This window comes from Eurypyga helias, unplaced genomic scaffold, assembly GCF_000690775.1.
Source record: "Eurypyga helias isolate BGI_N326 unplaced genomic scaffold, ASM69077v1 scaffold28814, whole genome shotgun sequence".
Taxonomy (NCBI): domain Eukaryota; kingdom Metazoa; phylum Chordata; class Aves; order Eurypygiformes; family Eurypygidae; genus Eurypyga; species Eurypyga helias.
The window spans coordinates 5,311-18,197 of NW_010246106.1; the positions used below are offsets into that span (position 1 = coordinate 5,311).

General features: G+C 42.8%; 1 protein-coding gene across 1 annotated transcript in view; it reads left to right on the forward strand.

Annotated features, from left to right (window-relative positions):
* LOC104508601 (SET-binding protein-like) overlaps positions 1-12,081 on the forward strand; it is a gene marked incomplete at its 3' end in the record, with an annotated part of 16,805 nt that extends 4,724 nt beyond the window's left edge. The window contains exon 2 of the mRNA XM_010150286.1: positions 8,619-12,081. Coding sequence (XP_010148588.1) covers positions 8,619-12,081 — 3,463 coding nt within the window. The remainder of the gene's footprint in view (positions 1-8,618) is intronic.
* Positions 12,082-12,887: the final 806 nt, after the last annotated feature.

The window sequence follows — 12,887 nt, forward strand, 5'->3', positions numbered from 1 at the left end:
TGGATGAGGCTTTGAGCAACCTGGTCTAGTGGAAGGTGTCCCTGCCCATGGCAGGGGGGTTGGAACTGGATGGTCTTTACAGTCCCTTCCAACCCAAACCATTCTATGATTCTATGTGCAGCAAATATCCCTAGTGATTACCTCATGTGATTGCTGCTGCTTCTGGGGAAAAGGGGAGAGAGATCAATTTTTATCTGCCAACAATAGGGAAAAATAGGCACAGGTTATACAAAAACTGGGAAGATAATAATAATAATTCTGAAACAATAATAATTCTGAAACTCCACTCATTCTGTAATGTTTAGCAAATGGGTCAGGTTTCACAGCATGCCTGCTTGGACATTTAGGAGGACTGTATGCCATGTAAAGGATGATGAGTGTTCTCCTATTACCTTTCAACAGAAGATGATTATTTTACTGCTGAAAACAAAGGAGAATCACACCCCAAGTCTGATCTGAGACCATCTGTTTGAAAGAATCCAGAACATGGTACCCCCACACCATTTGCTAGCTTTGCAGAGTGCAGTGACTTTTCAGTATGTACCCAGTGAAGCCAGAATTTTATCATGTATGACCTCTTTAGGCAGATTTTCCAAAGGGAATGAACCTTCTTATATTTTGCTGCAGATCACTGAAGTTCATCTCAGTTTGCTGAAGGCACAGGTGATGATCTCTCTGAATTTGCAGTGCACGGCTCAGCTACTAATGCAGGGAGGTGGGAAGACACTGTGTATTTGACCTCTCCCACAAATTTTCATGAGCTTTAGCCCAGCTGTGCCAGATAGATGCTCTGGCAGACGTCTGGACTTTCTGCTAACGCTGTTAGCAATGCTTCCTTCTAGACCTTAGCTGCAATCAGGATGCTTTGAAAGAATTAATCTGGTGGTCAGTAACTGCTAAATGAAGTGCATGCTACAAGAATGATGAGCTAACTGACTAGAGCTCACAGCTTTTATGAGCTTCTCTTAATGCCTGTTTTCAGGTGAATTCAGCATCTCCTTGACATTTAAGGACTCAATTTATAATCAAATTATTTAACTCTAGTGGAAAGAATCACTGGCCTCAATGGAAAAGCCATTTATATTTCCCCCAATCCTTGAGAAAAAAAAAAAAGAAGTGTGTTCAGGGTAAAACTGCTATTCCTATAGTAAATGAAGGATGAAAGAAATCTTTCAATGCAAAGTGAGCACTGCAGGCTTTTAAAAATTATAGCAGAATCTTACCGTGCACAGCTGCTCACATCCTTATTTCCAATTAAGTAATCTGAGATGTGCCAAAGCATTAACATCCTGGACAACGCCACAAACCTTTCAGAGACAAATACCCCTTACTGCTCACATTTTGGCAGGTCCCTGACCATCCTGGGATCATTCTGCTGTTTGATTTTGGCCAAGTCACTCAGCAGATATACATCACCTTCAACAACGTTAAACTACCAAGCAAAGTGGAAGAGCAGGGTGAGGTAGAAACCTGGACTTGTAACATCATAGTTACAGACCAAAAAGCGTAGGTCAAAGTCCGTGGAAATACACAGTTCTGAAGGGATGGAAGTACATTTTATATATAAATAATAAAGCCTTGTTATCAGTGCTGCTGTTAAGTTCATTAGCAAGGCTTTCGGACAAAGAAAACCATACAGCTTAGCAAAGGTGTCTTGCTCTGTGAGCCCTGGCTTTTTGGACATAATGTCTGAAACACTCTTCTTTGAGCTGGCTTGAGGCCAAACGAGGACCAAACCCGAGTTATCTCACCAGATGAATGGGCAAAATTGTATGAGTCCCATTGTAGTCCACCTTAGCTGGTTCCCAATTGTTCTGTCCCAGCTGCCTAAACTGAGGCGGCAAACTGTGTTATGCTTAAACACGATATTTAAACTGCATTGTTTTGTCAGTGGTGATGGGCCCTTTGTTGAAGATGACAGAAAAATCCCATTGTTTAGAGTTTTCCCAGACTCGGTGCTTAATACAAAGCCCTGAAAAGAGCAGGGTTGTTTAAACATTTGATAAAGAAAATATGTGCAGAGATGGGTCTATCCCACTAGGAAGGAGCAGATCAGCTCCCAGCGCCAAATCCTACCTTTATAAATTCACCATGTTGTTGCAATTTGCTGAAATAAAATCCTCAATCACTGTGTGTAGAAAATGGAAGTGTCTGAAATCCAGCAGAAGATTGAAATAGTGTTCAAGTCATCCGGTTTAAACCTAGTAACAAAATGAATTTGGAATAATTTTGGAATTTCTGAACTGTTTAGCAAATCATCACTCTTTACCAGGAATGCATGGAAAATTATGATTTGCCACCACATGACCATCTTTGGACCCTTCATCAATCTCTGCATATTTCTTTATCTTTTCCTTAAGGATAAGTTCTTTAGATAGGTATTATAACAACAATTGTAATGCAAAAGCCTGAACCTCAGTTTCTTTGTGTTGACACAATTGAGCAAATATCTCAGGGAAGACAGACACAGTGATGGGGTTGCAAATCTGGAAGGAACTCCAGCAGCTTGAGAGAAGATCCTCCAGATTTGTGTGAGGCTTGCACCACAGCCTATGATGTTTGTGTTCGATGCACAGACACAAACAGGTGATGCTCTGCTTTTAATTAACCCACTAGCACCCCATGCCATGTCTTACTCTGAAGTAGTCCCCCTGCAGCTTTGTGTTGATTCCTGCCTCTCTTCCTATGTCTAACGAATGATCATACCTCCTGTGTATGTGGTGGTGCTGGGGCTTTGTACTACTGAAGATTCAGGGAGCTGAGGAAGGAATAAGCACTGGGAGTGATAAGTCTGACAAACTGACCTGTAAAATCCCCTTGTTTAGGATGATAGTAATGAATTTTATGTTAGTACCTGCTGACAGCTTTTCTATTAGTATTTTAATTGGAATTGAAACCCCTACATCAGTTTTGAACCAGATTCAGTGGGGTTTCTCAAAAGAGAGTGGTGCTGTTTGCAATTCCAGCAACTGTCATATGCTGCTCTGTGATCCCTCCTCCCTAGTTAGAGTCACCAGAGACCTAAAGGATTTCCTGAAACCATTTCAGATACTTGTTATTTCAAACTGACCTGACTTCATCACAGTCCCCTCCTATAAACTGATCACCTCTCACGTCAATGACTGCTCAACCTGTAAGCTATCAGGGCAGAGAGAAGTACCCCTGAACCTGGTGTTGCCTTTGCTTGGCATCTTCCATTTACAAAGCTACCCCAGGAAGGCTCTGTGTACTCATCAAAATACACAAAATATCTCCAACCTGTAGTTCAGATTAGAGCCTTTGAGTGAGCAGTTTGCAGCTGTCCCATTGGGACACAACAGGAAATGCCCATTTTTAAGTGAAAGTATAAGTTGAGCTAGGATTATTTACCTGTCATAACACACTGCTGTGTCTGAGCTAATACCCTTCCCTGCATGGCTTGGAGACAACACCTCGTGACCCAGCTTTTAGCCAATGCAGGTGGCAAGCAGGGCCAATGTCCATGTACGTACAAGCAGCCACAGCTTCATCCCATGGATTTCCAATCAGATGCTGGCACTTGGTTGCCAAAACTGCTGTTAAAAATGGCTTATAAGTTCCTAGACCACACAGAGGTATAACACAGTGTTTGATGAGATTCTTTCTCACTGGAGGGGCAGGGGTGGCCCTGAGATGAAAGAAAGCATTTCCCAAGAGTCTGATTCTAAGTGACATTATTCGTTTAGAAAAGCCTTTCCTCTTTTATTTTCCTATATTTTCTTTTTCCTTTTTTTTTTTTAATTTTATTTCCAGCCTATGAAGGAGATAACAAAGGATGGTATGTCCCCAGAGCACACTCTGATGTGTCACTGTGGATGCCAATCCCCACAGACGCTCCCGATGTTATTAATTTTTAAAACAAACTTGCTGATTGAGGTTCTGACTGCCTTTAAATTGTCTCTACAAGGAGACTGTGTACTAATTAACCCACAGAAACAATCAATGATGTACCTTTTTCAAGTTTCAGGGTGATTAGAATATGAAAATGAAGAGCACAATGGTGCAGATGTTTTAAAATCACAGCAGACAGCAATTAGTGACATGGGAACCAGCTGCTTATCTCTCCAGATAAAGCCTCTTAATAGGGAATTACACTTGAGGAGCCATTACACAGATGGATCTGCGAATGATTTAAAGAGGGGGCGTTGTAGTATTAACTTTGATTTGCAAGCCAGATTCTTGACAAGCTGTATGTATGTTACCTCTGCAAAAAGGTGCGTTTGGAGCAGAGGGGTACCATCTCCTCTAAGCAACCAGATTTTTTTCAGGTGATGGGTTTCTCTAATTGTGTATTTTATCATTATTATTATTTTCAGTTATATTAATTCTTATTTGTATCATTATTATCATTAGTATTAGTATCATTACTATTAGTATTATTTTAAAAAGCTCTTGATTTGGTTGCTGTCATCATCTCCCACTTTTTGCTTTGGGGCTGGAAGCAGTGTATGGATTTAGAGAGAAGCTCAGGTGAGGGAATGCGAGGCAGTGTGAGACATCCAGTAGTTAAATGAAAAGAGTCCCTGAGAGATAGATTCTGCTGCTGGCTACTGCTTGCAAAGTAGGGTGCCGCTCATCACGAGTCTGATACAGTCTCATCCTCTCAGATGCAAGGTCCACATCCCAGAATAAAACAATAAATTGAAGAAAGCACATCTGCAGGTGCAGAGTGGCACAGGTCTGGCAAGGCAGGTGTAAACACACAGTTCCATCTCCTCTGCTCCCAGGCCAGTGCTCTTCAGCTGTTAGCACATGGAATGTATCCTTCTCCTTAGGTCTATCCACTGTTGCCAGAGCTGAGGCCTGAAACTCATGAGTTTGGCATCAAAATCATACACTAACTAGTAAAAGGATTCAAACTGTATTTCTTCAGTCTAAGGTTTAGCATGTGCTGGGTCATGGGGCTCAAACTTCTTTACAGTTATGAAAACTATTAGCTTCTTTATGTGTATTTAGTTTTCGTTAGAAGTAAGATGGGATTATTACCCACTAAGCACATCTAGTAAATTTACTGTAAAGAAAAATATTGACCTATTTTGTTTAGATATGATAAAATTGCATGAGCTAAGCTGTGCTTTTACTTTCACAAAAGAAGGGCCAGACTCCCAGTGCAGAATAGTTAACTGCTAAGAAAATTCCTTTTAATGAAAGGGTAAACTACAAAAGTCACTGAAGTTTGAAGTATTTTTAGGTTATCATAAACCAAAAATTAAATAAAGATAAATTTTTCCATTTTCATGAAAAAAACCCACTATTCTTGATGCTGGTCTTGGCCATGTTGCCATATTCAACAGTCCCTTGCCAAGACCTATGGAGCTGCAGAATATTGCATGCTTACGGACAAATAAAATAGTGTATTTCTATGAAAGGCATCGAGATACAGGTTTCTGAAGAGCCCTGTTTGTCCTCACCCTACTGACAGCTCCGGCATCTTCTACTCAGTGGAGGGTTAGGTTAGTTGAGCTGGGGTTTGTTGGCTTCTTAGGGTGGTGGTCACCCATCAGGACAAACAGAAGCCTAAACATTAGGACTGATGGGATCAGGCAGCAACCAAGATGGATACATGCAGAATAGAATACACTCAGCTGCATCACTTGTAACTGATTTACAAATGTTTTGAAGCCAAGAGTCCCCTTGTATCCATTGCAGGCAGTGAAAACCAACCTGTTGCAGGTTGATCTCTGGTTTCCGTGCTGCTGAAGAATTATTTTGGAGTGATATGGACAGGTCTGGCAAGGGAGAGCAAATAGTAAATGTTATGCTGGAATAAATTGCATGAGGAAAGCCAGTGGACTGTTATGTGCTTTGGCAGATATATAGTTTTGACATCCCACTTAGAAAATGGAGTCCCCTGATCCTGCAGACTGGTTGTTTTTTGAAGGCCTGTTGAAATCAGAGTGTTTATCCATGTGATTAAATGCCTCCAGAGTTGGCACCTTTGATGACATAGGCATATCTTTCTCATGAATTATAAGATAGATGTTGTGGTGGCCCATGGTGCTGGAGTAATGACAAGGCTATCATTAGGGATATGTTGGAAGTTGCATCATCATTTTATATTGTGCAGGCCAAGGAAATGAGGCTGGAGGAGCCAAGCAATATATCAGCATTCATCGCTGATATAGAGCTGGCCTCTCAGAACTGAGCCCTTATTAACTGCCTTAAAATATGTATCAGAGATTATTTCTCTCTTTAAACTTGGGATCATGTATGCAGTGGACATGGAGGGACCAGGGTGTTGCCAGCATGTGATGATTTCACTCGCTGCTGTAACACTCTTTATTTTTTTCTTAAAAATGAAATTTTTCAGGTCATTTAGTTTCACAGCTCAGCATTTTGGAAATAAAGTGGGTGTAAGGAGTTGCTGTGATTGCAGTCATAAGGCCAGGATCTGTGTAGAAGGATCCTGACCCTGTCTTGGTGTGGGTTCTAGGGGCCAAGAGAGGCCTCAGACCATCGTTTCTAGGGCTTTTCCAAGTGACAAATCATGATAACTCAGGAAGTTGATGTTTCATGTGAGGCTTTCATGGAGGGCACCCGCCTCCAGTCCTGCTGGGACCTCACCAGAGTTTGGCCAACTCCTCATGCCTAGCTGACAATACACCAGGATTGCTGCTGGCCTGGGTGTCAGGAGAAGACCCAGACAGCTGAGGTAATATGAAGCTCAGGAGGTTTGTCATCACTTTAAAACAAACAAACAAAAAAAAACCAAAAACAACAACAACAAAAAAAAACAAGCTATGAAACTTTAGCACCAGTGTTGTTGATTTCCTTTACAGCCTTCCCTGGCCTCATCCCAAGGACCTGGACATGCTTTGGGATGCTCTCCATTTTCTGAAGGAGGGCATCAGTGGCATGGGTTGTGGCCCTTGCATGCATGGGAGGCCACTGTAAGGAGGAGAAGGAGGAGGAGATGGAGGAGGAGGAGGAAAAGGAGGAACTGATTCATTCCCCGAGGGCTGTTTATGCTTTCAGCTCTTTTCTCAGGCTGAAGAATCCGGGTGTCGCTCGTCCGTGACATCTGCAACTCCACCACAGCTGCGTGCTTTCATTTTCTCACTCCATAATTCCTGGAAATCTCTGCTTTCCCTGAGCGTGGCTGGTCCATGTGCACAACAGCTGAATTATCCACAGGATTTAAAAGTCCCTGATTACTCTTCAGATGATGGACCAGAACAGCTTCATCGTTACTGCCTATTCCAGAAAAGCCACATGCCGATTTTTATATGCACATGAAGGATATCTCAACATCAATTTGCCATTAACATACATGTTTACTGGTCACTAAATAATGCACCATGGGCTTGGGGGTGTTTTGCATTTTTCAAGTCCCTTTGAAGTTGCTTAGATCTCGGGACACCTGATTTCCCAGCTCAAAACTCTTTCACACAGATAGCCTCCTTGCCCCCAGAATGTCTGTTACAAACACCTCGAATGGGGATCTAATGTAACTTTGCTGATAGAAACTTAATTGTAACAAGGTGTTTGCAGAACACGAGACAATTACCAGTTGTTTTCTATTGTTCTTTCCTTGGCTACACATTTATTTTAAGTCTCTCATCATGTATTTGGCATTCAGAACATTGTCATTAGTTTGCAAAGAGCAGTTGTTTGCAGTACTAGGTGTACAAAATCAGTTGCACAGTTTGATCCAGAGCTTTACAAAGAAAGGTCCTAAATGTAACAGGGGAAAACAAATGGCTAGAAGATGTCAGTTAGTGAAAGTAAAAAGAAATGTATTTCGTTTTGCCTTAAGAGACTTTTCAAAAGGTTATAGTTATAGCAAACATAATTTCTTAGCTGAAGGAGGCCCATCACAGAAATAAAGTAGACTTTCTTTTTCTCTGTAACAGTCTTCAGCATAATGCTGCCCTTTGTGTAACCTCTGCGGCTTGAAGAGCTGCTGTCAGATTAGAAATCATATTGAAAATATCTCTTACCAACATTGCAAATAGCAGATTATTAAAATGGAAAGGGAGTAATGCGAATCTTGAACCTGCCAAGTGTGCCTCACACACTTGACGCTATGCATATGATTTTAAGCAGTAAGTTTGTAGAGACGACTTCCATGTGAAATTTTAAGCAAGTAAATCTTTGCAGATTCTGGCTTCAGAGGGAAGTGGACCCATGAGTTTTCCTCCTGTTTGTTACAACTTCCAAGATAATTTTGCATTTTTCTTGTTTATAACAATGAGCTTAATTGCTGTTATTGAGCATCAAGTTCTGTAAGGGATTATATTTTAGGAAAAAGGGATTCTCACCAGGAGGCTGAGTTGCACCATTTATCCATTGAAAGGGAATATTTTACTTGTGTTTTGAATTAAAAATCAATAGAATATAGTTCCTTGGCAATTTAACATTTATAGAAATATTTCCATTGTTTTCATAGTGGGAAAACAAAACAAAACTTGTTTACAGTGCATGAATCTAAATGCAAATTTGGCTCAAGTATAAGAAAACCTTATAAAGGCTCCTAAGCATTATAAGAGCATTGGTTAAGAAGAGTTGTCATTCCCTGTACAAATAAAGAGCTACACCCAGGGGTTAGGAACAGACTGGTAAACTAATTTTTGTTTTGCTATTTTTCTTTTACCTTCCAGGTTTATGACAGGCCACAAAAACATTCTGCTCTGCATTATGATCCGGGCCTCCAACAAGACTTCACCAGTGACACCTTAAAATCAAAGCACCAGCAGAAAAGTAGCAACCAGCACCACCTTGACTGGTCAGTGAGCTCCGATACTGGATCCTCTTCCCAAAGTTGTTTCATCAACACAGAACCCAGTCGAGAAACGGTTAGTGCCACCAAGGTCTCCGGTTCAGAGCCAGGAGTTTCCTTCATAAAATCCCAAGCAAAGAAGTCCTGTGCCAGCAGCACGTGGGGACAGCTGTCAGCCAGTAGTAAAGAGCTTGCCATTTGCAGTGCAGTCCCATCACCTAATAACATCAGCGTGGCTACCCAGCCGAGCAGCGCCTCTGAGTGCAATGGGCTTTTGCCCCTTGGTGATCAAGAGGGAGGTGTGCAGCTGGAGGCCCCCGATCAGCCCGCTGGGAGTACAAAGAAGAAATCCAGCAAAAAGGACTTGATAAGTCAAACCATCCAAACTGCAGACATTGAATGGGTGAAGAGTGCTCAGAAAGCCTTTGACAGCAAATCCCATGACAGCATGGAAGGGAAAAAAGAGTCTTACTTGATGGACAGTGTGTTGGATACATCACCCTCAAAGCAGAATTCTACTTGCGCTAGCAGTTGTGAAAGTGACACCAGTCATGTACGAATTACTATCCCAATAAAGTCTCCGACAACAGATACATCTGGCCACAAAAGGAAAAAAAGGCAGTCCACAAAATCTTCCATAGAGAAAACTATCCAAGAGAAAAGCCTGCCTTCTGGACTTACTGTGAGCAGTGAAGTAGCAAACAGGACTAACTCTCAATCAGAGGGGAGTAAAAAAGATCTTCGAGCCACAAAACCAGGGAAAATGATTGAAAATGAGTCCCCATTAGTAGCTGTCGACAGCAGTGTGCTCACTGACAAAGCTTCCCCCAACAGTGCCACCAGACTCAGAAAGCCTGTAGCTGTGGTACCCACTCTCCTACCCACTGACCTTCCCACAGCTGGCAAATTATCAGAGGTCCAGCACCCCAAACTCGCAGCTAAGAGGCGATGGACTTGCAGCAAACCTAAATCTATCCTTCGGGAGACCTCCATGACATCTGAGAAGCTGATGGTGGAGCCTCCTTCAGCCTATCCCATCACACCATCCAGCCCTCTGTATACCAATACAGACAGTCTTACTGTGATCACACCCGTCAAGAAGAAAAGAGGACGACCAAAGAAACAGCCTTTACTCACTGTTGAAACCATCCATGAGGGAACTTCCACCAGCCCGGTGAGTCCAATCAGTCGTGAATTTCCAGGAACGAAGAAAAGGAAGAGGAGACGGAATCTGGCCAAGTTGGCCCAGATGGTCCCAGGAGAGGACAAGTCCATCAGTGAACTCAAGTTTCACAAAAAGGTTGGGAAGCTTGGTGTCTTGGATAAGAAGACCATCAAGACCATTAATAAAATGAAGACCCTCAAGAGGAAGAATATTCTCAATCAGATCTTGTCCTCCTGCTCCAGCAGTATAGCTCTGAAGGCAAAAGTCCAGCCACCATCCAGTGCTGGGCCAACCACCATTGATGCCAGACTAGGGAAGCAGATCAATGTCAGCAAGAGGGGGACTATCTACATTGGTAAAAAAAGGGGCAGAAAGCCAAGAGCAGAGCTGCAGCCTCAGCCAGAAGAACCTAAGACAGCCATCAAGCACTCAAGGCCTGTTTCCAGCCAGCCAGAAAACCCAGCAGTGCCTTCCAACCTACAGTCACTTGTGGCATCGTCACCAGCAGCTATTCATCCACTTTCAACACAGTTAGTGGGGACTAATGGCAACCTTAGCCCTGCAAGCACTGAAACAAATTTTTCAGAATTAAAAACTATGCCAAATCTTCAACCTATCAGTGCTCTTCCTACAAAAACCCAGAAAGGAATGCACAGTGGAACTTGGAAGCTGTCACCACCCAGGTTAATGGCTAATTCACCTTCCCACCTCTGTGAAATAGGTTCTCTGAAAGAAGTCACGCTGTCGCCAGTGAGTGAGTCTCACAGTGAGGAAACTATACCGAGCGACAGTGGGATAGGTACAGACAACAACAGCACTTCTGACCAAGCCGAGAAAAGCTCAGAATCCCGCCGGAGATACTCCTTTGATTTCTGCTCCCTGGACAATCCAGAGGCTATCCCATCTGACACCAGCACAAAGAACAGGCATGGTCACCGGCAGAAACATCTCATTGTGGATAACTTTCTCTCTCATGACAGTATAAAAAAGCCAAAGCACAAGAGGAAAAGGAAAAGCCTGCAGAACAGAGATGACCTCCAGTTTCTGGCAGACCTTGAGGAACTCATCAATAAGTTTCAAGTGTTCAGGATTTCCCATAGAAGTTATACGTTTTATCATGAAAATCCATATCCCAGCATCTTCAGGATTAATTTTGATCACTATTACCCTGTGCCATATATCCAGTATGACCCATTGCTCTATCTTCGCAGGACCTCTGACATGAAGTCTAAGAAGAAGCGTGGTAGACCTGCCAAAACCAATGACACCATGACAAAGGTGCCTTTTTTACAAGGGTTCGGTTACCCTATTCCCAGTGGGAGTTACTATGCACCCTATGGAATGCCTTACACATCAATGCCTATGATGAATCTTGGTTACTATGGTCAGTATCCAGCTCCTTTGTACCTGTCTCACACGCTCGGAGCGGCTTCCCCATTTATGAGACCTACCGTGCCCCCACCCCAATTTCATGCAAGCTCTCATATGAAGATGTCCACCACTGCCAAGCATAAAGCGAAACATGGAGTGCACCTACAAACACCGGTGGGAATGGGCCTTGGTGACATGCAGTCCTCTTTGACTCCTCCAAAGGTTGGAGGAGCAAGCCTTTCAAGTGGCCGACTTCACAAAAGGAAACACAAACATAAGCACAAGCATAAGGATGAGCGGATATTGGGGACACATGATGATCTGAGTGGTCTCTTTACCAGCAAGTCCACTGGCTTCTCCAGCCACACGATCAATGAAAGACTAAGCGGCTCAGATAAAGACCTCTCCTTGCTCAACGAGAAAAGCAAGCATAAGGACAAACAGAAGCACCAGCATTGTGAAACCGGACACAAAGGCTCAAAGAGTAACTTTGAAGTGGATACGCTGTCTACGTTATCACTTTCTGATGCCCAGCAGTGGACACAGAGTAAAGATAAAAGTGACTCGAGCAATGATCCCATTGACTCTTGCACAAAGAGATACTCTGGTAATACTGAGAGTAATGGAAGATCAGAGTCTCTGGACATATTTGGTGAAATGAATTCCTTGAGTGAGAAGCGGGATAATGATGCAAGTGGGAATAAAAGAAGAAGCTTTGAAGGGTTTGGAACTTACAGGGAAAAGGACATTCAGCCCTTCAGGACAAATAGGAAGGACAGAAGTACTTATGATTCTTCAGCCTCTTCAGGTAAGATCTGCTTTATGCTATTTCACCTTACTGCATTTAAATTCTAATGCTGAACAAAGAGAACTTGCCATTTACAGCAAATATGTTTGAGTCTGTAATTTCTCTGTCTTTTTGTAATTGACTCCCATTCTACATCCAAACGTTGGGCACATCAACAAGAAAGTTGGCCACACATTAAGCCAAAACCTTTAAAAGTCTTTGAAATGTTGCATATCATATTTATAATAATTTTTCCTCCCTTTGACTATCTCTCACAACTTGTTGTGCTTCTATCAAAAGTGTCACCTTTGCATTCTGCAACAGCAGCAATTATAATATCTTTTGGCAAGGTAGGCATCCCTCTAACTGGTGTCTGATGTCTCGAGGTGGCAGTGGTTGTGCAGCCTTTGGGAGAACAGCCACAGTACCAAGCAGAGGGTCCCTGCTCTGGCCCACAGAGCATACAAAAGCCATTTGTGAATGGGATGGACCAGAAGCATGGGAAGCTGTAGAGCTGGGTCAGTGTCCCATGACTGGTGTGGTGTAATGTGGATCCAAGGGGACCCATCACAGTGTTAGCTGGGCTGAAAATATAGAGACCCTGGGTACAATCCTAGTGTAAATCTGTCACTTCCAGTGGGCAGGTGTCATGTAAAGTAATTATCCTGAGTATTGAGTGGCTGTGGGAAGGGACTGGTGTCATGGAAACAATAAACCCTCGCTTATTGACTCTGAAGAGTTTTTAGGACTCATGACTTGGAAATATAAGATGGGTAGATGAGGAGGGAGGAAGCTCCTTTCAGCTGCTAAGGACATCTGTTCCTCTC